This window comes from Ictidomys tridecemlineatus, chromosome 3 (genome assembly GCF_052094955.1).
Source record: "Ictidomys tridecemlineatus isolate mIctTri1 chromosome 3, mIctTri1.hap1, whole genome shotgun sequence".
NCBI lineage: Eukaryota > Metazoa > Chordata > Mammalia > Rodentia > Sciuridae > Ictidomys > Ictidomys tridecemlineatus.
The window spans coordinates 5,984,537-6,012,358 of NC_135479.1; the positions used below are offsets into that span (position 1 = coordinate 5,984,537).

General features: G+C 46.7%; 2 protein-coding genes across 17 annotated transcripts in view; one reads left to right on the forward strand and one right to left on the reverse strand.

The window, feature by feature from the left end:
- Positions 1 to 95: 95 nt before the first annotated feature.
- Gga3 (golgi associated, gamma adaptin ear containing, ARF binding protein 3) lies at positions 96 to 27,558 on the forward strand. 14 transcript variants are annotated; one of them, XR_013435929.1, is made up of 20 exons: positions 146 to 271; positions 4,427 to 4,518; positions 6,526 to 6,610; positions 6,734 to 6,809; positions 8,559 to 8,657; positions 9,524 to 9,647; positions 9,926 to 10,029; positions 10,195 to 10,275; positions 10,650 to 10,787; positions 11,148 to 11,229; positions 11,334 to 11,450; positions 11,776 to 12,009; positions 12,313 to 12,383; positions 12,679 to 12,998; positions 13,205 to 13,428; positions 13,747 to 13,916; positions 14,106 to 14,216; positions 14,474 to 15,279; positions 19,721 to 19,783; positions 21,371 to 23,038. XR_013435929.1 is itself a non-coding variant. In XM_078041697.1 (19 exons), exons 1-19 carry the CDS (start codon positions 153 to 155, stop codon positions 21,374 to 21,376), a joined length of 2,316 nt encoding a protein of 771 aa, XP_077897823.1. In that variant the 5' UTR covers positions 146 to 152; the 3' UTR covers positions 21,377 to 23,038. The 14 variants fall into 14 exon arrangements, 9 of the variants coding, with proteins under 9 accessions (XP_040124401.1, XP_013217101.1, XP_077897823.1 ...); XR_013435930.1 differs by having other exon boundaries at positions 15,147 to 15,279; XR_013435928.1 differs by lacking the exon at positions 19,721 to 19,783.
- Nup85 (nucleoporin 85) overlaps positions 16,651 to 27,822 on the reverse strand; it is a 28,325-nt gene continuing 17,153 nt past the window's right edge. For all 3 annotated transcript variants that reach the window (XM_005332549.4, XM_040268471.2, XM_040268470.2), the window contains exons 12-19: positions 22,009 to 22,092; positions 21,793 to 21,858; positions 21,467 to 21,618; positions 20,632 to 20,749; positions 20,428 to 20,528; positions 17,565 to 17,716; positions 17,105 to 17,206; positions 16,651 to 16,836 (exon numbers count right to left, since the gene is read on the reverse strand). In XM_005332549.4, coding sequence (XP_005332606.1) covers positions 16,735 to 16,836; positions 17,105 to 17,206; positions 17,565 to 17,716; positions 20,428 to 20,528; positions 20,632 to 20,749; positions 21,467 to 21,618; positions 21,793 to 21,858; positions 22,009 to 22,092 — 877 coding nt within the window. In that variant the 3' untranslated portion in view covers positions 16,651 to 16,734. The remainder of the gene's footprint in view (positions 16,837 to 17,104; positions 17,207 to 17,564; positions 17,717 to 20,427; positions 20,529 to 20,631; positions 20,750 to 21,466; positions 21,619 to 21,792; positions 21,859 to 22,008; positions 22,093 to 27,822) is intronic.

A 27,822-nucleotide genomic window follows, 5' to 3' on the forward strand; every position in this document is an offset into this window, starting at 1 on the left:
AGGGTCCTAAAACTTCATTTTCATTGATCTGCACATTAGAATCTCTCACTCCAAGGGCCAAAAGGAAGAACCAAAAAGAAACACTCGCGGTCCCAATATCCGTCGCAGTCTGGCGGACCCTCAATAACAGCGCTCACTCCTCTCAGGCCCCCATGCAGGCCCCGCCCTGGTTCAGCTCGTACGGACTCTCGCGAGGGTTGGGGCCGCGGGGTCGACCCGGGCGGCTGCAATATGGCGGAGGCGGAAGGGGAGAGCCTGGAGTCTTGGCTGAGTGAGTAACCGCGGCCGCTTCTGCGTGTCCTCGAGCCGCCGAGCGGTCCCTCTCCTCACCCCGCGTCCCCTCCCGGGCTCCGCGGCGGCGCCGCTTGGCGGCTCGCGCCCGGGCGACCCCTTGGCAAGCATCCGGCGATCACGCCCCTTCGCGAGCAGAGGGCCCCTCTCTGCAGCGCGTCCTCCCGCTCCCGCGCGAGGCGGCCGTAGCTTTGGGTCCTGTCGTGGCCCGACAGGCCTGGGGAGAGTGGCAAGGAAGTTCTCAGGGCTGACAGTCATTGGCGCTTTGGAGCTGATGGTAGGGCCGCTCCCGAGTGTGACTCCGGAATTCCTGCACCCCAGTCCCCGAGGAAGGGAAAAAGCTCCGTATTTGGGCTGAAGCTCGGGGGAGAGGTGGGTGCTGCCACCGGTACACACGCCTGGCAGCTTCAAAATCTTGACCATGGAAAACTGACAGCTTTGCTCAGGCAGAAAGCTTGAAGTGCTAATAATTTTCCAAAGAGCGACGATAGACAACTGGTTTAAGTCGACGTTGGGACTCCCTCACACGCACACACTTGATCTTCGCGACATAACACACTCTGAGTAAAGCGAAGAAGCAGTTGGAAGCTGTAACCATAAGCGATGTATTGCTGTAATTGTTAATTCACATTACTCTGAAAGAATGGGGGTTAACCTTAGCAGGCAGTATTTTGCTAAAGGGTTAATATGTGAACTTTCCTAAGGGCTAGACCCTCTGGGGGTCTCTTTCAGTAGAACAGATACTGGACAGGATAAGACAGAAAGATGTGGACATCCTGCCTTGTGCAGTATGCCTTACTGAGTAGTCTCCAAGTTCTTGAGGGTGATGGCTGTTGCCTGGAATTGCCTGACCCTTCTTAAGAAACCCATTTCAAGAGGTAGAACCTAGGCTTTAACAGAAGCACATTCCAAAAGGGAGAAAAGTAAAATTACATTTGCAAAGCCTGCTGTTGAAGGTAGGTCACAAAGTCTTTAGTATATGTGGAACTAACTATTCTCCATGGAGATCAAAATGCTATAAAGATATTCATTGAAATTGTTTACAAGTATCCTAGCAAAGAAGGTTATTCTGTCAAAAGTTTCTCAAAAAGATAACACCTTGACTGCAATCAAACTACCTGCCTAGAATCATATGTAGAATTTCACAGTGGAATTGGTTTGATTCAGATTTGGGGAGGGGGGCATTTGGGAATTTGATTGGCAATGATCCAGAAAGGAGATAGAATTTAAGCCAGGTCTTAAAGATTCAGAAAAATTGGCTAAGAAAACGCTGGATATTCTGAGTGCGTAGTGCACTCAGGAGGCTGAGGCAGGAGGATCACATGTTTGAAACCAACCTGAACTACTTACAGAGACCCTGTCTCATTAAACAGAAGAAAAAGAACTGGGTATGGTGACACACACCTGTAATCTCAGCACCTCAGGAGGCTGAGGCAGGAGAATTGAAAGTCTGAGGCTCAAGAACTTAATGAAAAGGCCCTAAACAACTTAGACCCTGTCTTGATATTTTAAAAAAAGGACTGGGGATGTAGCTCAGTGGTAGGACACCTCTAGCTTCAATCCCCAGTACCAAAAGAAAGAAAAGGTGTGTGGGGGGGAAACCACTGCATGGTGAAATGGAGGGAGCCAGTCTGTTTGTGGGCACAGAGAGAGCTGGAGTCACCCAGCACTGAACACAGTAATGTAGGTGTTTGGCTAGCTCAGGCAATAAGCTCTTAGAGGGTCTGGTAAGAGATCAAGCTGGGAAGTTAGGGCCAGATTCTGGAAGAGTGGGTATTTTAGACCCAGAAGTTTAAATTTCTACAGTTATCAGGTCCCCATTCCTCTGGTACCATCAGTGTGTTAGGAGGATTGATATAGGATCTTTACATAGGATGTATTAGAAGTTAAGTAAACAATCGAGAATTAAGAAGGCAGGATTGGCACAGGAATAAAAAACAAATTTAAACAGATATTAGGCCAGGTAAGTGGCGCCACCTATAACCCCAGCAGCTCGGAAGGCTGAGGTGGGCAGGTTGCAAGTTTGAGGGCAGATTCAGCAATTGAGCAGGACTCTGTCTCAAAAAATTAAAAAGGCTATGGATGTAACTCCGTGGTAGAGCATCTGAGTTCAGTCCCCAATACCACAAAAAATGACATTGAGAAAGAAGGGACCCCAAGACTGGTGGGAATGAGTGAAGAAAGGCAAGGAATCATAAATGGGTTTCAAGCCTAGATGTGTGGGAATAGGGGCCAAAACATCCCCACCCCCAGAACTGATGATTGAACCCAGGGACTTGTACCTGCTAGTCAAGGAATCTACCACTGAACTACGCTCCCAGACTCTTTGCCACTTTTCTTGGCGGTGGGTATTGGGGACAGATTTCAGGGTCACTTGCCCACTGAGCCACATCCCCCGGCCTATTTTGTATTTTATTTAGAGACAGGGTCACAGAGTTGCTTAGCACCTTGCTTTTGCTGAGGCTGGCTTTGAACTCATTATCCTCCTGCCTCAGCCTTCCAAGCCACTGGGATTGTAGGCGTGTACCACCATGCCCAGCTTTCTTTCTTTTTTTTTTTTTTTTTAAATGGTGGTACTGGGGATTGAACCCAGGGGTTCTCTATCATTGAGCTACATTCCTAGTCCTTATTTTTAAAAGTTTTTTTTAAATTTTGAGATGGTCTCGATAAGTTGCTGAGGTTCTTGCTAAATTGCCAAGGCTGGCCTGGAGCATTCTGTTTTGCCTCAGTTTCCTGAGTGGCTGAGAGTACAGGCCTGTGCCAACAAACAAGCTTTTGAATATGGCACCAGTTAGACAAAATAAGTCAGAAAGAATGAGTTTGCTTTTAGAGTCATATTTGTACCAAATTGGCGTTTGTAATTATGTATGGTTTTGTGCAAATTTCCCCTTTTCCCATATATTAAGCGCAAAGAGCACAATTTCCTCAAGAGTGGCTCTGTGCCTTGAACTTCTGTAGTCCCTCCTGTCTAAAGTGCTGCTCATTCATTTTCTCTTAACATCTCCGAAAGTTTCACCTGTGTTTCAAGACCCAACACTGCAGTTCATCCGTGATCCCTTTCCATCCTCTCTTATTTCTAAGTCACTGCTGTATGGAACTTGGCTTCCCTGGACTATCCGAGCCATGTTGGAATGGGGTACTCTGTGCTGCTGTCTTCATCCCTATGTGACCTTTGAGTTCCCATGAGAGTCAAGACTAACAGTGGAATTAAGCTGAAAATGAGAGCAGGAAATCTAAAGGCACAGAGACAGAAGAGAATGAGACAAGCTTTCACCAGAGATCTGAAAATAGAAACCATGAGTCAGAACGGAGCCCCAGAGGGGCGGTTCTAGAAGGCAGGGTCTGCATGAGAGTCTTCAGTGTCTCCCCTGCCAGATGAAAGAGAATGTTAAGTGGGTGGAAGGGCATGTTCCTCTGCTAGAGGAGCAGTAGGCTCATAGAGATCTGGAGTCACCCAGCATCATCTCCAGCTGTTTCTCCCAGCTCCTGTGGTGACAGATATACCTTCTAAGCTGCTGGGAATCTGTTATAGACACTGGAGAGTGGCACTGACCATGGCTCCAACTAGGGCTTTTTGTGCCATATGCAGGCAGAATGTTCCCTGTGGCAGTAAGAATGTTTTTAGGGAAGTGAGATTCTTAGAGGAGTGAACACATTGAAAAGTAGGTGGGAATGTTTCAGGAGGCAGGGATGCTGTAGGGAGAGGAGCAGGCCTGGGAAGAGTGCATTGTTTGGTGATTGTCCATTGTTTATGGGATGGAGAAATCCACATTTTACTGTTTGGGAGATACTTTTCCCTTTGTGAACAGTGCAAACAGGTAGGCTAATCTTCTACCATGAGGTTTGTGACTTTTACCAAAATGATAAAAGGGTGGGGGGAGGGGAGTTGACTCCTTAGACAATCTTATTTTTAAATCCTCCAGCTTCTTGGTGTTATGTGAAAACTTTAAAGCATCTGAAATGATAGCAATTAATAAGAAAATCACGCTAATGCTTGAGAAGATTTCAGAGAAGTGGTGGGGAGTCAGGCTTTTTTGGGAAGGTGATAGCTAGGGGTTGGCTGTGGCAGTCTGTGCAGGATTGCTAGGCATTTCTTTCCAAATGACTGCCCTCGATTAAATTAATCTTCCTTCAGCTGGATGTGGTCTTGGTGCACACCTGCAATTCCAGCGACTCTGGAGGCTGAGGCAAGAGGATGGCAAGATCCAGGTCAGCCTCAGCAACTCTGTAAGGCCCTAAGCAATTTAGCGAGACCCTGTCTCAAAATAAAAAGGGACTGGCTAGGCACGGTGGTGCTTGCCTATTATTCCAGTGGCTCGGGAGCGGGAGGCCGAGGCAGGAGGATCACAAGTTCAAAGCCAGCCTCAGCAACTTGGCAAGACCCTGTCTCAAAATAAAAAAAGGCTGGGGATGTGGCTTCATGATTAAATGCCTCTGGTATTAATCCCTGGTACCAAAAAATAAAAAGGACTAGAGATGTGGCTCAGTGGACTGTGCCTCTAGGTTCAATTCCCAGTGACCCCCCCACCAAAAAAAAAAAAATTCCTTTCCTTCAAGCTTGACATTTTGAAGGGCTTTTAAATTTTGACTTCTTATTTATTTATTTATTTACTTACTTATTTTTAGTTTTGAGACAGGGTCCAATCAATTGCCCAGGCTGATATCCAACTTGAGATCCTCCTGGCTTAGTTCGGGGGTTTTTTATTTAAGAAAATACTCACAAACTGGCACAGTAATCCCAACCACTTAGGAGGGGAGGTAGGAGGATCACAAGTTTGTGGCCAGCCTGCACAATTTAGCAAGGGCTGGGATGTACCTTAGTGGGTCAGTCCCTAGTATAAAACAAACAAAAACAATAAAGACCACAGTCATGAGAAGTCGGAATGCAGAAATTTCTAACAGCATCCCTTGTTGGGAAGGCTGTTACTAGGTACAGGAGGAACATGGATGTTTAAGAGCTTGTACCTCTCAGTCTTCCATTTGTCTTCTGAGCTACAAGAGGCCTAAATTTAGCAAACAGCTTGAGAATTCTTTCTGGAAAAAGGCAGACTCCAGATCTGAGTCAGAGACAGGAATCCATTTAAGCACCCTCAACTGGGCCATCCTCTATAAGCACAGATCCCAAGGCTAAAGAGGAGGAGGACCCAAACCAAATATTACCGAATTTTGTACTTAGCACTGGGATTTTCAACCTCAATGACCCTCTCCTCAGAGACTCGCTAGCATTTGTCTTTGTGTATAATTGTGGCAGGCTCTTTAAACCTGAGGGTGCTGTATACTCAAGCTAAGATTTTGTTTGTGTGGTCCCAGGGATAGACTGCACAGTGGTTGGTGTTTACTAGAGGCTCAATATGTATTGCTGGCCTGACAGTAATGAGAATTGTGTGCAATGTAAAAAGCATTTAAACTGGGCTAGGGATGTAGTTCAGTGGTAGAGTGTTTGCCTAGCATGCTTGAGGCCCTGGGTTTTATCCACCCCCCCTAAAAAAAAATTTTAAACTATTAAGGAAGGTTAGTTTTGAAAATATTTTTGAGTGTGTGGGATGGGTACTGGGGATTGAACCCAAGGGTGTAGCTTCAAAAGTGTTTTTGAAGGATCTATAGAAAATACATTTTGAGTTTGGTATGGTTGCACACACCTATAATCCCAGTAGCTGAGGAGGCTGAAGCAGAAAGATTACAAGTCAAATTTGAGGCCATCTTTAGCAATTTAACAAGAATATAAACAACTTAGAGACCCTGCCTCAAAATAAAAAGGCCAAGGATGTAGCGCAGTGGTAAAGTGCCCTTGGGTTCAATTCCCAGTACCAAAATCAGAAAACTCAAGTTTTTTAATGTAGTCTAGCCTGACTTTAGTTTCTCCAGGAAACACTTCTTGGCATCCCTACTTAATGGACATTTAGCTCATTTTTATGTAGCTGGAATTATCTATATTTGTTATATTTGCCTATTTTACAAAGGTATTATTTATTTGTGAATATTTTATTCATTCACGTTTATCCTTTGGATCCTGATAAGCTCTGTGAAGCTGAGGGTTTTTTTCTCTTTCATGTGTGATTTCCAAAATACTCAGCAGAAAGCAGAGTTTATATTTGCTGTTTAACTGAACTATTGAGGCTTCTCTATGAGACAAGAAATTTGGAAGCAAACTCTTCTTGGTGCCTAAAAATTGTGAAGAAAAACTATCATGTCCTCCTTGCTCTTCATAACTGTTGTCCTTTGTTCTGTCCCAAGATAAAGCTACCAATCCTTCCAATCGCCAAGAGGACTGGGAATACATAATTGGCTTCTGTGATCAGATCAACAAAGAGCTTGAAGGGTAAGTCTCAGCACTGCTAGGGGGCAGGTGGAAAAGCTAACAGGAAAAACCCAAAACTAGCCAAGAAGGGCTGGCCAGGTAGGCCTGGGTCAGTGCATTGACTATGGTCTACTTGTCCCCCAGGCCCCAGATTGCCGTCCGACTACTAGCCCACAAGATCCAGTCTCCCCAGGAATGGGAAGCAGTACAGGCCCTGACGGTAGGTGTTCACTCTGAGTTGACAGCAGCGGCTCCTCACTTGCATGGGCCTTTCCTCATGTACCCATTGGGCCTTCCTCGGTGGTTCTCAGGGTTCATACCGAAAGGCCAGCAGAAAATTCTTGATACAGAATAGATGTGTCTAGAACATTTTCAGTCAGCCAATCCTCAAGTGTGCATGCCACTGGGCCAGGCCCTGAGGCTTTAAAGATGACCGAGGTGCCACCTCTAGCAGCATGACTACACGGTTAGTGTAAGAGGTAGAGCTGCCAAGGGAGGGAACCCAGACCCAGAGCCTTGGGCCCACCATGGGGCTTGGAAAGTCTTTTGGAAGTCTTGATAGTTAAGAGTTGGCCAGCTGAAGAAAAATGAGGTGGGCATAGTGTGTTTTGTAGCTGAAAATACTGCCTGTGCCAGTGGAGGTATTACCTTGTCAGGTGAGAGCTCTGGGTGATCTTAATTGAGATTAAGGGATTCAGGATGAGGTACTGCATGTCACTCCATTACCTCTCACTCCTCCCTAAACCAGAAAGCAATGAATTCAGGGGAACCCAGGATCCCCCTTGACTTCATTCATGTCCGGAAGAGGCAGAAGCTCCAAAGGGTGCTCCATGTGCACCTGTCTACTGCAATCACTTAAGATAGTGATTCTTGTTGAATGTGGCACATGCCTATAATCCTATCAACTCAGGAGGCTGATGCAGAAGGATTGCAAGTTTGAGGCCAGCCTCACCAACTTAATGAGATCCTAAGCAACCAAGTGAGACCCTGTGGCTCAGTGGTTAAGCAGCATTGAGTTCAATATCTAGTACCACCTGCCCACACATCCAAAAAAAAAAACGTGATTTGCAAGATGGGCACTTTTGCCCCACAAGGAACCTTTGGCAGTGTCTGGAAATGTTTTTAGTTGTTGGGGGTTTGGGGATGTTATTGGCATCTAGTAGGTAGAGGTCAGGAGTGCTGCTAAACATCCTAGAATGCACTGGACAGTCCCCATAGCAGAGCAGAGTGACCAGTTCAAAACATCAGCCTATATTTGAGAAATCCTGCTTTAAAGAAATAAGATGGGGGGCTATGGGTTGTGGCTCAGCAGTAGAGCGCTCAACTCGCACGTGCAAGGCCCTGGGTTCGATCCTTAGCACCACATATAAATAAATAAATTAATTAATTAATTTTAAAAATTAAGTTATTAAAAAAGAAAGAAAAAGAAACAAGCCAAGAAAAGAGCCCCAGGCTGTATGGGGCACATTCCTCCATATAAACTGCAGGTACTGTTGGCCATGGGCAGCACAAGAATGCGTAAATGGAGGGCAGGGGAGGGAAATCATTTTGTCAACTAATTGGAAATTATCTCTGCTGCACCACCCCACCCCCCAAAAACGTTGGTTACCTTGTGGAAAGAACTTTGGGCCCTGTACCTGAACCTGTTTTCCTCATGTTTAACACACGAGAACAGTTTGAGGAAGGCACGTTCCAGGTCTGGCGGCCAGGCTGTTTTGGTGTCTGGGTCTCAGTGTTTCTTACTGTAGCCCCTGTGTAGCATCCCTAGCATAGGTGCTGTTTGAGGGCTGTGTAGTGGTAAGTGATCCTGGGGTTTGATTTGCACAGTTCCCCAAGGCCAAGTGCCCACTTCTTAGGATGAGCTCCTTCACCTAGAAGTATTTCCTCAGACAGTCTGGGTGCCAGCAGTCCAGGTGGTGCCTGAGCCCAGAGCCGCCACACCAAGCACCTATCCTCTTCGTGGCTACAGGTATTGGAGGCGTGTATGAAGAACTGTGGGAGGAGATTTCATAACGAAGTGGGAAAGTTCCGGTTTTTAAATGAGTTAATCAAAGTCGTCTCTCCAAAGGTCAGTTGATAGTAGTTCCTCCCTTATAAGGCCTTTTTTTCGGTTTCTCCCCATATCCCATCTTACTTTCTCTGCTCAGCAAACATCTCCGTGGAGCTAATCCTTCATGTCCTGTTCTTGCAGAGGTAGGCCCTGTAGATAGTGGAATGACTGAACAAGCCACATGGCTGGCAGTCTCCTCTGACAGGCTCCCAGTCTAAATGTGGCAGGTGGTGTGGCAGCAGCTGTGCATATGCCCAAGAACATGGTCCTGGCAGTGAGGAACTCCATACTCTGAACACACAGCAGTTGTGGCTCTTCTGACTTATCTTACAGGCTATGAGGAGCTGGCTGCCCTCATTGCTCAGCTGTCCAGGTTCTGTTGCCTAACTCCAACTTAAAGCAGAGGGAACAATTTTCATGCAGTGACATTCTTGTCCTTTAAGATAAAATTAAATTAGCTAGGTGTGGTGGTACACACTTTAATCCCAGCAACTTAGGATGTTGAAGTCCCAGCCAGCCTCAACAGCTTAGAGAGACCCTGTCTCAAAATAAAAAACAAAAAGGGCTAGTGATGTAACTCAGTGGTAAAGCACCCCTGGGTTCGATCCCTAGTACTGCAGAAAACAAGATAAAATGCAATTGTGTTTCAGGTAGCTTATGTGTGGGGCTACAGTGACAAGCTCCTGGCTTCCCAACTAGCTACACAGCCAAGCCATAGGGAGGTCCTTCCCCTCCCCTGTTCTGTCACACATCTTCACATCTGCTGGGCTTAAGTAGGCTTGGGAACTATCTAATGAGTGATTATGTAGTTGCTGTGAAGAGAGCCTAACTCTTTGCTTCCAAACTATAATTACTAGGTTTTCCCATTTTCTTTTGCCTCCTAGTACCTGGGGGACAGAGTGTCTGAGAAGGTGAAGACTAAGGTCATCGAGTTGCTTTATAGCTGGACAATGGCCCTGCCAGAAGAAGCAAAAATCAAAGATGCCTACCATATGTTGAAGAGACAAGGTACATACCTACCTTCTCTCAGTCTCAAGGTGATCCTGGAAGACTGGAAAGAGGAAGAAAGCTCGAGAATGTTGAGGTCCCCAGACTCACTTTCTTCCGCCTGAAGAGAGTAGGGCTTTTGTTAACAGAGCAGGGATTAGCTGGGGTTATGGTGGGCTTAGGTATGAGAAACTGCCCTATCTCTGGTCTTAATCATTTGATGTGGCCTTGATGTGTGAGGAGTAGGGACAATGTGACTACATCCTAGTGCGTGCTCTGCTGCTTGTGTCTCCTTTCAGGCATTGTGCAGTCTGACCCACCAATCCCCATGGACAGGACACTGATCCCTTCTCCACCACCTCGTCCCAAAAACCCTGTTTTTGATGATGAGGAGAAATCTAAGGTAAAGTACATACTGGACCTCGGGATCTCTCAGGGAGCAGGTGGCAGCCAGGAGAAACATTTGGCTTGGTGCTGTGGGGAGCTCCGGGTTCTCCCTGGTGGTGGTGGGTCAGGGGTGGTTACACAGTGCCGATTCTGCCTTCACTTTAGTATTCTTCTCTTCTAGCTTTTAGCCAAACTGCTGAAAAGCAAAAACCCAGATGACCTGCAGGAGGCAAATAAGCTCATTAAGTCCATGGTGAAGGAAGTGAGTGGTCCTTGGTCCTCTGGGTGTGGGTTGAAGGAGTGGGTGGCTATAGAGCAGAAGTCTTCCCTGGGACAGTTAGGCCATTTTCCCACTGCCACCAGCCTTCACCTGGAGCAACTGGAAAGAGAAGTGTTGTAGCTCCCTGGAGGAGAATGGAGTAAAAGAGAGGAAAGACAGAGGGTAGGGATGTTGGGAGTGGGGGTTGTCACTGTAAAAATATGACTGTATGGTGGGTCCCGAGGCCTGTGGTCCCAGGAACCATGCACTGGGTATGGCCTTTTGTGCCATGGGGTAAGCAGTTAGCCTCCCCTCATGGGAGTGGGAAGACGGGCCGTGTGAGCCTACTCTCTCCTGGACCCTCTTGGTTGAGGCAGGATGAGGCTCGTATCCAAAAGGTGACCAAGCGCCTGCATACACTGGAGGAGGTCCACAACAGCGTGAAGCTGTTGCATGAGATGCTGCTTCACTATAGCCAGGAGCACTCATCAGAGGCAGACCGAGAGCTCATGAAGGTAGGCCACCATCCGCTGGAGCTGTCCTGTCAAGGACACACTTACTGTTGATGGGCCTGTTTATCTGCATGACAGCAGGAAACTGGAGGGTGATGCCCTGCCTTATACATGACATCAGCTAATGTGCCCTAAATGGAAGAGCTGGGCGTGAACCTGAGTTTGTGCCTCTAGAGATGGCAGCCTTAGGGATGCTGATGCTAATGTTGTGGCCCAAACTGTAACTGGGTAGACACTGAGTTCTGAGACGCATGCCAGCCTGGGAGGCAGGAAGGGGCTTGCTTCAGTAGCCAGTGTGTAGGCTAGCTACACGAGGGTGTGCACTCTGGTCCCAGCTCTGTAACTTTGTCCAAATCTCTCTAGGAGTTGTTTGATCGGTGTGAGAATAAGAGACGGACATTATTTAAATTAGCCAGCGAGACAGAGGACAATGACAATAGTTTGGGTGAGTGAAAAGGAAAGCAATTGGCAATACTGAGCCAAGAATTTGAATAAGTGTGTGGGAGTTGTCATTGCCAGGAGTGACAACTCCTCTCTCTTCTGCTCTAGGGGACATCCTGCAGGCCAGTGACAACCTCTCCCGGGTCATCAACTCTTATAAAACAATTATTGAAGGGCAGGTCATCAATGGTGAGGTGACCACCTCAACCATGCCTGACTCTGAAGGTAAGATTTATGGTTCCTCATTCTGGGCACCCTCCAGATAGCCTCAACTCCCCTCCAAGGAGCCCTGGGTACAGGTTGAACGTATGCAACCCATAGCATCTGAGGGGATTCTAAGCCACTCCAGTGGTCCTCCAGCTTCCTAGAGGTCTGGAGAGACGAGTGGGGATTCCCTACCTGCTTTATCCAGAGTGTTCCCTGGAAGAAATGCCATTGAATTAGGCCCAAGGCTAGAGTGTCAGCTATTATGCCCAGGGTCCTGCTCCTGCTATTGCACAGCCATTAGATGATTTGATTATTATTATTCCCCTCCTGTTGACCCATCCAGGAAACAGCCAAGGCACTCTCATCGACCTTGCTGAGTTGGAGACACCTAACAATTCATCCCCAATGTTGGCGCCAGCACCTGCCCCACTCCCCTCAGGCATCCCTGTCCTCCCTCCACCCCCTCAGACCTCTGGACCTTCACGCAGTCGCTCATCCAGCCAGGCTGAAGCTCCCACAGGGCTCAGCAGCACAAGCAACGCCCTTTCCTTGCTGGATGAGGAACTGCTTTGCTTGGGTATGTCCTGGAGGGCAGCTATATGGGACTCCTCCTGGTGGGTCCCTTAAAGAAAGAAAGGCATGTGGAATGAAGAGGCCCAGAGCCTCTGGTGTGTTTATTAGTCAAGTTCAGTGTCCCTCAAGGGCACCAGGGCTATGTCCCAGGGGATTCTGGGGTAGACATGTGCACTCAAATCTTGCTCTGCTGCTCTTTTCCTGGGTGACCTCTCATATCTGTATGTGAGAAAGGAAAGGGATCCCTACCCTTGGAGCTGGTGCTGGGCCCAGAGCCTCTTCTCATCCTATTCTTCTATATTCTCAGGCCTTACTGACCCAGCCCCTACTGCTCCCCCCAAAGAATCAGCTGGAAACAGCCAGTGGCACATGTTCCAGGTAGGGGCCTATTCCTGAGGATATCACTGAAGTACCCAGGGACCCTCACTTATCAGTATCCTCTCTCCTGACCTGTGCTCAGCTGCATTTAGTTGGAGCCTGGCTGTCCTTGCCCTCCAGAGCACTACCCTCTGCAGCTGGAAACATGTTTCTTCCAAGTACTTGTCTCTGGCCCTGTCCTTGGAGGGCACCTGGTCCAGCAGGCTGTGTGATAGGGTATGGGGGAATAAAGTGTCCCTGGTATTGGCAACAGGCCCTCCCAGCCCTTTGCTCACCTGTCATTTTTCTTGCACAGAATGAACAGTCCAACCTGGACTTCTTCTGCCCCAGGCCAGGACCTGCTGTCTGCAGCTCCTCAGATGGGACCCTGCTCCCATCCTCAGCCCCTGCCTCAAGTACCTCCCAAGCTCCACTGCCACGTCCCTTCCCAGCTCCCATGGTCCCTTCCAGTGTACCTGCCCCCAGTGCAGCCTCCTTCATGTTCTCTTCTGGACTCACCCCAGCTCTGACTCCAAAGGCTGAACCTGTGGCCCCAGAAAGCCATTGCTCAGCACTGGGTGACAGCACCCTGCACCACCTGGATGCCCTTGATCAGCTTCTGGAAGAGGCCAAAGTGTAATGAGTGGGAAAAGAGGTGGGGTGGCTAAGGGTTGGGCCTAGTGTACAGAGCCAGCAGAATGGGGATCCTTTTGGGTTCTATCAGGACTGGAAGCTGGAGTTTGGGGTGGCTAAAGGCCATTGCTGTCCTGGAGATCTTTAGTGAGGGGTTGACCCAGCAGCTCTGGCCCACTCTCTGATTTACTTTCTCTCCTGTTTCCCAGGACCTCAGGCTTAGTGAAACCTGCTTCCTCTTGCTTTTCGCCCGGAACCACCGCCTCCCCACTGCTCCCTACTTCCACCCCAGCCAAGCCTCTTCTGACCTTCTCCACTGGGCCTGGCAGCCCTCTCTTCCAGCCACCAGCCTTCCAGTCCCAGGGCAGCCCCATGAAAGGGCCTGAGCTCTCCCTGACCAGTGTCCATGTGCCCCTGGAATCAATCAAGCCTAGTAGGTGTTGGAGATGGGAGGTGGGGCCCACAGCCATGGTGTTAGAGGGTGTGGTGTGGTGTTTGCTCATGTGCATGCTCGAACGAACGTTCTTGGAGCTGAGTGTCTGCTTTCCTCCTGTCTCAGCTTGTTTGTTGCAGCTGTATGACCTTAGGCCCCCCTCAACAGAGGGCCTTTCTCTGACTCCATAAGGGAGCACTGTACTTAAAGGCCATACTGTAGCCTTTTTGCCACCCACTAGACTACAGCAGGTACCACCGGGCTCCAGAATGTCTTTGGCACTTGCTCTTATCACACTTAATATGCCTCTTCTTGCAGGCAGTGCCCTTCCTGTGACAGCCTATGATAAAAATGGCTTCCGCATCCTCTTCCACTTTGCCAAGGAGTGTCCACCTGGACGGCCTGATGTGCTGGTGGTGGTGGTGTCCATGCTGAATACAGCTCCCTTGCCTGTCAAGAGCATTGTGTTGCAGGCTGCAGTGCCCAAGGTACTCATGGACCCCTAGGTCTTCCAGAGACCAAAATTGCCTTTGTCTTGAATGCAGCTGTACCTTGAGGGCCTCTTGGTAGCCAGCAGATGGCAGTATGTGTGTATCTACTGGGACCAAACTGAGTTCTATCTTGGGTACCTGCGAACTCTGAAGAGAGTTCTGGAAGAAGCTTCTCTTTATTTTCAGTCAATGAAAGTGAAGTTGCAACCACCTTCTGGGACAGAACTCTCTCCATTTAGTCCCATCCAGCCACCTGCAGCCATCACCCAGGTCATGCTGCTAGCCAATCCAATGAAGGTGAGCAATGGGAGAACCCAAAGGTCTCAGCTACCCCAAATTAGGATCTTGAGACAACTTCCCAGCCTGCAGTGTGTCACCTACAACATAAAACCCCTCCCTTTGCTGCCCCAGCAATAAGTGCCTGAGTGTGGGTGGACATGGTGGGTACAGGGATTGGCCCTCAAGCACAGAGGACCATGAGAGGGTAGCAGGGAAGAAGGCATCCTGCTGAGGGACTCCCTGGCCTGGATCTCACCTGCTGCCCTCTGTCACAGGAGAAGGTGCGGCTTCGGTATAGGCTGACCTTCGCCCTAGGGGAGCAGCTCAGCACAGAGGTGGGCGAGGTGGACCAGTTCCCTCCTGTGGAGCAGTGGGGGAGCCTATGACCTCAGAGGACGCTGTGATCTCTACTTTGAAGCCAGGCAGGCTGCTTGAGACGGAGAGGGCTCCAGTCCACTTATTGACGGCAATGCTTGTAGCTTTGACATGGAACAGGGGCGTTTCTACTGGGAGCCAAGCTGCAGCTGTGATAATCTCTCCTTCTTGGGCCCCTAAAAGGACCTGTTTTTATCTACCTGTGTGACTTGAAGTGGCCATATACTGTCAGGGGTGGGGAGTGGCCCCTGGCTTCACTGCTGTCCTGGGAACATGGGCTCCAGGCATGGAGTAGGTTTTTCCTTTCAACTGGCATTTCCTGGTGCCCAGGGGTGGGCTCTAAAGAGGTTTCTGGGCCACCTCAAGAACCAGGTCCTCTGCAGAGGCATGGTGTGAGAGGCTGCTGCCCCTATTGCTTCCCCTGCCATTAGGCTCTGCTGCTACCCTCAACGAGGTGGGCAAGGCCAGTGGCCCAGTGAGGAGCTGGAACACTCCAGGTTCTCCACCCTGTCCTTTGTAAGCAGCGGCAACCTGCAGTGGCCCCTGAATGAGTTTTATGCTCATCCCTGGCAGTGGCAGACTGTCCTATGAACATCTCAGCAGGACATGGAACCCAGCCTAGCAGAAACAGAACTTGGCCTCATCACAGCCTCAACTAGGGATAGGAAAGAAAATGGAAGAGAACCAGTTACCCCTTCAAAAGCAGGTACTGGAGCTTTCTGGGAAGAGTAAATCTCCTGTCATACAGACAGGCCATCCTACTCACTACCTCTTGCTTGGCATGAAACAAACTGCTGTCCTTCCCTTAGAATCTCTGAAGGGGGGACAATTCGTCCCAACCCCCTGCGTCATCCTGCTTTGGCCTTCCCCTCTTCCCACCAGGTGGTGTGTGGTGTGGCACTCATGGGTGGACCTAAGAGGCCTCAGGGTCAGGCACATTGCACTAGATTTATGTCCTTGTGTGTGGTACAGAAGCCCCAATGTCCCCCAGCTATGAAGGGGTACTGTCAGCAAAATGTTGGGTCTGGAGGATGAGATGAGAGCCATGCTTGAACCAAGTCACCAGACCCTATTGCTTCAACAGTGCTCAGTCCCAGCTGCTCCTGGGCCAGGGACACTAAGCCTCACAAGGCAACAGGAAACTACCACCAGTTGCCACAGAAGCTGGGAAAGGTCAAACAGCTCAGTTGGACAGGCTCAGCTATCCAGCATCTGTGGGGAATGGAAGGTGGCACGAACTGCATCCCCTGGTCCCTCTGCCCCCACCAGGCTTCCTTGCTATATATCCAGAGGTCATCTCACCTGTCCGTCCCCTGACTGTAGCAAGCAGGTTCCACTGCTTCATCAGGACAGGTCAAAAGTGAATTCTTTTCATAACTTAAGGAATAAATCAAAGAGCTTTTCAGAGACTGGGAATGTCCATGGGATTACTATGTGGACATGTACATTTATAATATGCTTTAGACATTAAAGTTATATGAGTGTTACCCATTACTACTGAGGTCACTACTTCATGGCAAAAAGCTGTACTGAATGTACCAACTCCACTGCCCTTGTTTTGCTGCATGTTGAATAAAAACCATTTTCACCCTACATGGAATCCTTCTAATACAGACACCAATGTTGAAATTGTCTGTGTTAAAAGTATAGGCTTCTGAAGCCATAAAGGGGAAAAAGAAAAAGTTGGATGGAGTTTTCCAGATGATTTGAAGTAAGCCAAGGTCTCTGAACCATAAGTAAAACACTAAGGGCTCTTGTTTGAATTTCCACTTACAAGCAGAAGGACACCACACTCATTGTTCCTAAATCGGGGTGGCTTCTTTAAGGAGATAAGGGAAGACAGTTCTGTGTCACTGAGAACACAAGCCAGGTACGATGGCACACACCTGTGGTCCCAACTACGTGGGAGGGTAAGGCAGGAAGATCCTTTGAGTCGAGAAATTTGGGGCCACCCTGGGCAACATAGCAAGACCCACCTCAAGAATGAAAAGAACATAAAACAACCATTTTCTTCATTTTTGTCACCTCAGGTTCAGAGTAGACATGAACAGAAACTGGTGGATTATAAAAATTTGCCTTGTACTTGCAAAAGAAAACGTTTAATTATTTTAAAAAATCTATATATACATTGCCATATAGTTGCAGCAGTTCTCAGCTGACCTCAAGAACCTTCCAATGAGCCTTCTCTTATTATTGCGCGAGCAAGATTCCGGGCCAGAGCGAGTCTCAGCATTTCCACCTTAGTGGTTTCTATATCGTCGTCCTGAAAAGCAGAGAGCCAACATGTGTTGCAGAAAATCTTCAAAGATACACAGAGTAAGAGTATGCAGAGGGCCACAATGCAGCTGATCAACAGGGGAAAAACATGGACGATTGCCCCCTAAAATGTGGCACGTTGACTACAGGCTAAGCAGAAACCAAGAGGCACATGTGCTAGACCAATGTTTTAGGGGTACAGGGCAGGGGAAGGAAAGCCAGACAGCCATTTCCTGTCTTCACTGTGGAAGCATCAAACTGGAAGCTAAACTGACCTGTAGTCGCTGTGCATCAGGCTCTGCACGCTCTGGCTTCCCTGAAGTCAAGTCCTCCAGACATCGCATCAGCTCGTATGTTTGTTCTGCTGAGAAAATCACCTGGGGGAGAGAAGCTGCTTCACTTAGCTGCTCTCCAGCCAAGGCCAGAGAAAGTCGGCCCTCTGTGCCCTTAAGAGAAGTACTTTGTATGTGGTGCCACGGAGGATGGAGCAGTATCAGAGTCTTGACATTCAGCCCTCTAAGCTTCTACTTAGGCCCTGGACAGAGAACTGTTATGGACAGCTGCTGTCAACATTTTTTTGGAGTGACTACTGGATTTGTAGCATGGATGCTTGGGGAGAATACACAGGCAAACAACTACTTCAGAGAAAACATGAATATGGGCCATGACTACAGAACTAAGCTGTCAGGAATTACAAAAGGCAGAAAAGAAAATCCCCAGGAACTTAAGCCTTACCTGTTTCTGTTCCAAAAGGGGCAGGGCATCTGTGAGCAGAGTCATCCAGAAAGAGCGGGGCGCAATCTGGGAAGTCATCAGAGACAACAGGAGAGACGCAGCATCCCCAAAGCGCTTCTCTCCATATAATCGGTGGAACTCACGGTATTTTCCTATCAAGAGGAGGGAAAACCAGGTCACCTGCAAGCTCCCAGGTGACATGTAGATCACCCAGGACCCAGACAAGAGGAAAGGGATCCTAGATCACCCATTCCACAGAGCAGGGAGAAGTTTCCAGAGCGGTCTCTAAGTTCACAGATCAATGATAATCAAATTCAGAAGTTCCAAAATACTGGCTTTGAAGAGCTCCCAGAGCCAAATGTGGGAAACTTATCAGCATCAAAAGAAGTCAAAGAGTCCTGGATTATAACAGACTGATGGTATTCCACAAATCCCCAATCCAATAATAAAGAAGGGAACACTTCCTTACAGTAAGACACTAGCTAATACACAGGAGCAACAATCTAGAGCCAGAAGTGTAGTGAGGAAAAGACATTCAAATCACCCAAAGCATCTCCCCACCAATCTCTAAATCACAGGGGAAAAGAGTACATCATGAGCCACCCAGCCTACTCTACTCTAGCTACATGCTCAGAACACCACCAACAGCAGTAAGGGGACAGACAGCTCACCAATTCCATTCACAACATCTCAGTGGCATTCCTGCCTCAAACAGCTTTGAATCTAATCAGGAAAAATCTGATAAACCCAAACAGAACATTCTACAAGGGTGGGTCTGTGCCTTCAAAAATATTAAGATAAACTGGGGGCTGGGGATATAGCTCAGTTGGTAGAGTGTTTGCCTCACAAGCAAGACCTTGGGTTCAATTCCCAGCCACATGGGGAAAAAAAAGATGGGCAAAGTGACACAGCAGAATTACAAGTCAGAGATCAGCCTCAGCAACTCGGCAAGACCCTGTCCCCAAAAAACATTTTTTAGGGGCTACGGCTATGGCTCAGTGGAAGAGCACTTGCCTAGCACATGTGAGGCACTGGTTCAATCATTAGCACACATAAAAATATAGGCATGCTCTCCATCTACAACTACAAAAAAAAAAAAAAATTTTTTTTTTTTTAAGGACTGAGAATGTAGTTCAGTGTTAAGCATTCATGGATTCAATACTCAGTGTACCCCACCAGAAAAAAAAAAAAAAAAAGGAAGATGAAGAAGCACAAAGAGGCTGGGTGTGGTGGCACATGTCTGTAATCCCAGAGACTTGGGAGGCAGATCAGAAGTTCAAGGCTGGCCTGGGCAGCTTAGTGAGACCTTGTCTCAAAAAATAAAAATAGGCTTAGCATTGTGGCTCAGCGGTAGAACACTTCCTAGCTCGTGTGAGGCACTGGATTTGATCCTCATCACCACGTAAAAATAAATAAAGGTATTATGTTCATCTACAGCATTAAAAAAAAAAAAAGGCTGGGATTGTAGCTCAGTAGCTTGCCTGGCAGTTGTGAGGCATTGAATTCGATTCTCAGCACCACATATAAATTAATAAATAATAAAGATCCATCAACAACTAAAAAAAATTTTTTTGATTAAAAAAATAAAAAGGACTAGGGATGTAGCTCAGAAATATAGCACTGGTCTATCATGTGCAAGGACCTGAGTGCAATCCTCAATACCACACACACAAAAAAGCACATAGAGATGGGGCATAATGGAGTACTCCTGTAATCCCAGCTACTCAGGGGCTGAGACAGGAGAATCACTTGAGCCCAGGAGTTTCAGGCCAGCCTGAACAAAATAGCAAAACCCATGTCTTACCAAAAAGTAAAAAAAGAAAGAGGCACTAAGGGTTTTGGGGTGTAAATCAGTGTTCAAGTTTTTAAAGTGCCTGCTTAGCTAGCATGCATGTCACTTGTGGTTCAATCCTCCTGCCAAAAAAAAAAAAAAAAGGCATAAAAAATGAGGCACTAAAGAAACATGGCAGCTAAATTCGTGATCCTGGATACAAAATTAATGGGGCAACTGAATACAATCAGAATGTGGATTATGGATTAGATCAGAATACTGTATCAAAAATGGATCTCTTGCCCCCACCTTTTTTAATGGTACTAGGGTACAGGGGTGCTTTATCACTGAGCCACATCCCAATTTATTTTTTATTTTGAGACAGGCTGTTGCTAACTGCCCAGGCTTTCCTCAAACTTGCCATCTTCCTAAGGAGCTAGGATTACAGGTATGTATCACCATGCCTGGGAGGTTTCCTGTTTGTGATAACTATTATTCTTACACACTGAGGAATTTATGGAGAAAGGGGAACAGTATCTTCAACTTACTCTCAAACTGGTCCCAAAAGAATTGATCAAGCAAGAAAGAATGATAAATGAGGCAAAAAATAGTAGTAATTGCTGAATCTAGAAACCTGTACATGGAAAGTCCTCATTTCTCATACTAATTTTGCAACTTTTCTCTGTTTGAAATTGCTGGAAAGTAAAATGGTACTACAAACTGCAGAATCTAGCACACAGAATTCTATGTGGTTTGCTATATGGGTTTACCAAGAGAAAAACACCTGGGACAAATGTAGAACATTCCCTCCAATCTGCACAAGTGTCCACATTTTTTTTTTTTTTTGGTACCAGGGATTGAACTCAAGGACACTCAACCACTGAGCCACATCCCCAGCCTTATTTTGTATTTTATCAGAGACAGGGTCTCACCGAGTTGCTTAATGCCTTGCTAAATTGCTGAGGCTGGCTTTGAACTTTCGATCCTCCTGCCTCCGCCTTGCACGTGCTAAGTGAGCGATCTACCTCTGAGCCACAACCCAGCCCCACAAGTATCCACTTTTAACCAGTGGACATAACACAGAAGACTCACCCAGGAATGTTAGCCGATCACTAAGCATCATGGCTGGCCCCAAGTTGTCAATGAGATCCAAGTCGGAAAAGCAACCTCGCTCACAGTAATCCCTGAGGAATCTGTAGCACCAACCAGAGAAAATCAGAGCAGCAGTCCTGGCCCCACCTCCTTAACCTTCTGTCTCCCAAACAATTCCTGGGAGCCAGCACTAGCTGCACTCACCTGTCTGACACAAGTGTGGCAAAGGCGGCATCTTTGGCACGGATGCTCCAAGAGAGGGCAGAGCCCAGACGGTTGTTGCGGACAGCCTTCATCGCCAAGATCTTACAGATGCTGCGGACTTTGCAGGGTAAAAGACAAAAAGTGAAGCCTTGCAGCCCTTAATCCTGAATGGATTAAGGGCTGCAAGGGCCAGGTTTTCCCACAACATCACTATAACTCAAAGCTAATGAGCTCCAAACACAGGCAGGTCATTAGAACAAAATGCTCCTGTGTTTATAAACAACGGTGTCCTTGCTTTGTTAACAGCATATTGAAAGACATACCCTATGGGATTTGCTTTATGAGTGGCTATGCTTTCAGGGGTGGCAAAAAGATGTTTGCTCCTCCCCACATGCCAACCCCTCCATTATCTGTCCATATACTTAAAAATCTATCTTCCTTTGGGTCTTCAACACCATGTGCTTTCAAAGATAGTCATAAATGTGCAATTCCTTTGAGAGGAGGAGTAAAGCAGGTTTTTATCACTCAGAGTGGGGGAGGAGGGCAGATCTGCTCACATTCAACCCTGTGTTCCTGCTGAGCTATGAAAGGTCTCTGTATCATTTCGCCAGTTGGGCTTGGCCTAGCTGGCAGCAACCTAGACAGGAAACAGCGTTGACCCTAGGCCTGAGCTCTTAGACTGAGAAGTGGGACAAGATCTTTACTAAAAAAATGAATGCTAGTTTTCTTCACGTCCCAGGTGTGACTGGTGAGAAAGCTGGTGTGATGTCAGCAGAGTTTGGCCTCAGCGTGCCCAAACATCCCAGAAGGTAAGCTAGGAGCATGGCCAACTCACCCTGTTCAGTCATCTGCCGCTGTTCACAAATTCGCAGCACCTTGAGGGCTTTCTGCTCTGTGTTGAGAGGGATTCGCTCAATGTGTAGCTCCAAAGAAACTCGGCCCAGTTCAGGACAGTAGTCAAAGTAATCCACCCCTAGCTGCCAAAGGCTGCAAAGATCCAAAGAGAAAATGTGGTTAGCTCAGGGGCTTCCCTGTAGATGTGAGGTCTGGAGGCAAAGCCTCACTTCCCCAATCCTCTGTAACCCCCAAGAAGTCAGAAAGAACAATCCAAGAGCCACTGGCACTGATGTGCTGGAAAGCAGCCTCCCTGTGTGGCCTTACCTGTGATGAGCAAACAGTCCTGAGGCATATTCCAGTAGGAGGAATTCTCTCATGTTGGAACCAAAACTGGAATAAGACATAACACAAGACCAGACTCCAAGCCTGCTCCATTTGGACCCCATTAGTAGCCCAACCTCCCTTCCAGGCATTCAGCCTGTACTACACTTGAAAACCTGGTGGTGGCAAGAACAGGTTTGCAGTGTCAAGTTTACTTACTAGAGGTTGTGTGCCTGGAGAAGCCTACAGTGATCCAGCAGGTCTGTCAGGTGGGCCACAAACCACCAGTTGCTCAAGGCAATGCTGCAGATTCAGACATCAAAGCAAAAAGGATATCAGAGAGAAGCCACATCCCCCGTAAGTGGGGTATGAGCAGAACTCCACATCCTGCACTTCAGAAAGATGGGGGATATCACTCCTACATGTTAGGATGGCTGTTATCAAAAAGTCAAAAGATAGAGCAGGTACAATGTCACCAGCCTGTAATCCTAGCAACTGGAGAGGCTGAGGCAGGAGGATCATGAATTCAAGGCCAGCTTCAACAACTTAGGAAGACATATCAAAATAAAAAGGACTGGGGATGTAGCACCTAGGCTCAATCCCCAGTAGGAATTGGGAAAAAGGAGAAAAGGGAATCCTGGCACACTACTGGTAGAAGTGGAAACTGGTACAGCCTTTATGAAAGACATTGCAGAGATTCCTCAAAAAATTAGTAAAACAACCAAATCACGTGGCTCAGTGGTTAAATACCCCTGGGTTCAATCCATGGTAACAAAACAAACTACCAAATGATCCAGCAATTCCACATGTGGAAATACATCTAAAGGAACTCACTATCTCAAAAGAGCATATTCAACAGTCAAGGCACAGAAACACATCCACTGATGGATGAATGGATAAAGGAGATGTAAGAGAGAGATAGACTGACTGATAGACAGATTTCCATATATGTATATACAAATATCATTTAGCCTTTAAAAAAGAAGGCACTCCTATTACTTGTGACAACATGGATGAACCTGAAGGACACTGCAGTAAGTTAAATAAGCCAGACACAGAATGACAAATACTACATGATCTCACTTATATGTACAATCTAAAAACAGGACAGAGTAGAATGATTACCAAGGGTTCTAGAGGATGTGGGAAATGTGGAGATGTTAGTCAAACTTTGTTAAAAGGTGAATATGTACTGAAAACCTAATGTACAACTTGGTGACGATAATTAATAAAGTACTGAATACTAAAAGCTGTTGATCCGTGTACAATGACAATGCCTATAATCCCAGTAGCTCAGGAACCTGAGGCAGAAGGATGGCAAGTCAAAGCCAACCTCAGTAACTTAGTAAAACCCTGTCTCAAAATTCAAAAATAGCTATGCACAGTGGCGTACGCTGGTAAACCCAGCGGCTTGGGAGGCTAAGGCAGGAGGATCGCAAGTTCAAAGCCAGCCTCAGTGAAAGTGAGGCAGTAAGCAACTCAGGGAGACCCTGTCTCTAAATAAAATACAAAATAGGGCTGGGGATGTGGCTCAGTGGTCAAGTGCTCAAGTTTAATCCCTGGTACCTGCCCCAACCACAAAGAAATTAAAAATTAAATAAAAGGGCTAGGGACATGGCTCTATGGTAAAGAACCCCTGGGTTCAATCCCCAGCACCCATAAACAAACAAACAAATAAAATCTGTTGAGAGATCTCAAGTCTTCTTAACACACACACACACAGGACAACTATATGAGATGATGGATATGCTAATTAATTTGACTGCCATAAACACTTCACATTGCAAATGTCCATAAAGATCAAAACATTATGTCTTAGGGCTGAGGATGTAGCCCAGTGGTAGAACATTGACCTAACATGTTGGATCACCAGCATTACAAAAAAACATAACAAAAAACATGTCTGGCCTCTTGTGATGTGGCAGGCAAACTATAATTCCAGCTACTTGGCAGACTGAGGCAGGAGGATCTCAAGTTCAAGACTACCCTGGGCACTTAGCAAGAACCTGTCTCAAAATAAAAAGGACTGACAATGTAGCTTGGTGGTAGAGCACTTACCTAGCATGTGTGAGGCACTAGGTTTAATCCCCAGCACCATACACATACACAAAAAATTATTTTTTATTTTTAGGTTTTATTTGTACTATGGATTTAACCCAGGAACACCTAACTACTGAGCCACATTCCTAGCCTGATTTTTTAAAAAATTGTTTTAATTTTTTTTTTTTTTAGTTGTTAATGGACCTTTATTTTATTTGCTTATTTATATGTGGTGCTGGGAATCAAACACAGTGCCTTACACATATGAGGCAAGCGCTCTACTGCTGAGTGACAGCTCCAGCCTGATTGATTTTTTGAGACAAGGTCTAAGTTGTTTAGGGCCTTAAACTTGTAATCTTCCTGCCTCAGACTCCCAAACAGCTGGGATTATAGGCATATGCCACTCTGCCAAGCATAAAAATCCTAATTCTGAAGATATGTTCAACCAGTATTCCTCATACTTGGATATACATATGAATTAGCTGGGGATTTCATGTTTGTTAAAAATGCAGATTCAAGCTCTTCAGGAGGCTGAGGCAGGAGGACTATGAATTTGAGACCAGCTTGGGCAACACAGAAAGACCTGTACTCAACAAAGCAAACAAAACAAAAAAAAGCAGGTTGGGGGTATAGTTCTGTGGTAGATTTCGTGGCTACATGTATAAATTCCTTGGGTCCCCAACACCCAATTTTAAAAAGGCAGCAGGAGAGTGGAGGTGACAAGGCATCATGAGGAAAGGTCTCCTAGCCTCCAGGAACAGCAGCTACTGCCCAGACTTCTAGTTGACAATTATGTCCAGAGGCCAGGAAGTGGTTATGGGGGACCCCAGACTGAGAAGTCACCAGACATGCTCTAGTCTGCTCGAATGCCACCTAAAAATGGAACAAAGGGCTGCATGGTGTTTCCTGAAGGATCACAGCAGCCAACGATGCAGTTGATCAGTGACTACTGAAGGCCTCAGCAAACTAACAGCAGAGTTAAAGTGACTGATTCCAAACTAAGAGCTGACCAAGGCCACCCCATCTCCCTGAAGGGTCAGGCAACCACAGAGCTACATTTGAGATCTCCTCATAAAACACTGGCTATTTCTAAGACGGCAGCTTATATGCAGAGCAGGTGGAGAGCCTGGTGTCCAGATGGGGAAGACTTAAGGAAAAGTTCCAAAATAGTTGCTGGAAAAAAGAAGAACTGTGGAGGCAGGAAGAACACCTACAGTGAAGGTGAGGACCCTGTGGAGGCAACTGTAACCCCCAGTGGATAGGGGGACCCACACTGAGGCCAATATCACCTGACTCCAACTCATCTTGCTTTCTGGTGGCTTTATAGTAATCATGGTTGTCACTCCCTTTTCCTGACCCAGCCCTGCTCTTCTGGAAATGAGTGAGGTCTGCATGTACTGCTGCACCCAGTAAGGTTACAAACTGGGCCAAAACAAAAGAATCTAGATTTAGCAGACTTTAAACTGCACATCTTGGGCTGGGGATGTGGCTCAAGCGGTAGCGCGCTCACCTGGCATGCGTGTGGCCCGGGTTCCATCCCCAGCACCACATACAAAGAAAGATATTGTGTTCGCCGAAAACTAAAAATAAATATTTATAAAAATAAACAAACAAATAAACTGCACATCTTGCTTTTTGAAGGAAGTCCTATTGCCTTTTAGTTCAATATTTCTGGAGAACCTGAAGGGCAGTAAGAAACTACGAACACCTTGGCTAAATCACTTAAGTGCTTGCCAGTCCTACTTCCTTTGGCAAGTCTCTCAAGGCAGGCAGGGAGGAAGCTAAACTTCAGAGGACCCCTGACATGGCTTTCCGACTCTGGGTTAACAGGCAAGCATGGCTACACAGTGCAGACCACAAACTCATGGCCCTCAAGCAGGGCCTGAGAAACCAGGGCCTCTGATTCAGTACCTCTGGCTACTTTTTCTGCCCCTGAGGATCTTGCAGTTTTCGTGGGGGTTAACCAGATGCACAAAGGAAACCTCCCTTCTCGCACCTTTAAAAAGGATTCCTCTCATCCACCTATAATGGAGCAGTCACGAACCAGCTGACATAGTACCCCAAGCATCAAGGCTTCCCACACCACCAGCCACATTCCATGAAGACACTTTCTGGGAAACTGTTCCTGAATCTGAACAATTGAAGCCATGGGAAACCAAGTGCTCATAGGACCCTGACTCAATCATTGCCCATCCAGGAGGACATGGTTTCTAAAACTCCACTACTGCTCTGAAGACACTATATCCTAAAAGTTCTGAGGAGTTCAGTTCCTTTTCCACAGTGAACAGGAATTAGCTTCTTGCTAAGACACAGGCAAATACTGAGGTGTACACCAGCAGACCACAGATCCTGTACTGCTTATGAGGCAGAGGCGCCTGGACAGGGCTACAAGCCTAACACCACCTTCAACACAACTGCTGTGATTTTGTGATTCAGAAAATCCACTAATCTACTGTCACTTCCCTCTCTTTCTTCTGTCACTAGGAATAGCAGGGTGGTCTCCCTATCTACTGTCCCTGCACCTAAGACAGTTGGTCTGCTCAAATCTGTTTTGTTCCTAAAATCCCAGATCTGGCTTATGATGGAAGTCCTGGTGGGACTCACCGCTGAAAGGGAGCAGATGCAGGAAGACCTATGGCTTAGAACTGCTGGAACAGACACCAGTGAGGCCAGATGATGAGTTTGTATGCCTCCGTGAATACATGTGTGTCTTTTGAAGTTATTCTAACTACATAAACACTCCCTACCCCAGCATCACCTATTTACAGGCTTGTGAAAACAACACTGATATGAAATTCATATACCTGTAATCCCAGCAACTCTGGAGGCTAAACTTAGAAAGATATTGTCCCAAATCTAGTACCATTTTTGTGAAGCTCTTGGCTTTCTTTTGGCCAAAACAAGAAAAGCATGTGACAAAGGGAAACCCTTCCCACATCTACTAAAACAGATCCAGTCGAGGTCAGTGAGCTTGCTTCTAAACAAAGCCTACTGATACCCCCTCCAACCTCATCCCTTCCCAGCAATCTTCAATACAACACCCACTGTCCAGGAAAGGTAGATGCTTATTGACTTATTATATATGATACTTCTGGAAAGCCTTCCTTCAATTCATTATGTTTGACACTCCCTTTCCTGCCTCACCAGAGGCTTTCCAATGATGGGACAGCCTTTGGGGAAAAGGCTAGAAATCTCAGCCCTCAGCCCATTAGTTTGATTCCCCTGATAAAACTAGAATGAGACTGCTGGGAAACACTGTCCTGTAACAGGGTAGTATGCTCAGTTGGTGCCAAGAACCAGGTTTGTTTTATCTAGATTTTAAATATCAAAGTAATTTCCTACAATGTTATTTTAAATAAACATCCCCAAAATAGAAAGAACAGGACTGGGATACAACTCAATTGGTAGAGTGCTTGCCTCATCTGCACAAGGCCCTGGGTTCAATCCACAGCACACCAAAAAAATAAAAAATTTTAAAAAGGAAATAGTTACAAACACTATAACCCTCAAGCCTCAGGGAAGCTCCCAAATTCATCCATAGAGAAGCTATTATCTGCCTGCATCTGGAGAGGAAGGGGAGCTGGACACGTGTCTCTTCCAAATTTCAGGCACTGCCAATGTGAGAATCTTATTAAGGCATGCATCTGTAATCCCGGCAACTCTGAAGGCTAAACTTAGAAAGACCTTGTCTCAAAATTAAAAAAAAAAAAAAAAAAAAAAAAAAAAAAAGGATGTAGCTCAGAGTTAACACACACCTAGGTTCAATCCTCAGTATTAAAAAAAAAAAAAAAGTGGGGGCATTCAATAGGTGATTAGGCCATGAATTTACAAAGGGGCTTGATGGAGGAACTTTATTCCCTTCCACTTTTCACCATGTGAAGGACACAATGCTCCTCCTCCCTCCACAGCATTCAAGGTGCCACTATGCAAACAAGAGCATCCCTCATAAGACACCAAATCTGACAGTGCCTTTATTTTAGTCTCCAAAACTGT

Coding starts and splice junctions, on each gene's coding strand:
- Gga3 (XM_078041693.1), top strand. CDS start 153: ATGCAGGCCCCGCCCTGGTTCAGCTCGTACGGACTCTCGCGAGGGTTG. Junction 10,030..10,194: donor ATGATGAGGAGAAATCTAAG/GTAAAGTACATA, acceptor CTTCTCTTCTAG/CTTTTAGCCAAACTGCTGAA. Junction 14,217..19,720: donor TGCTAGCCAATCCAATGAAG/GTGAGCAATGGG, acceptor ATTTTGAGACAG/GCTGTTGCTAACTGCCCAGG.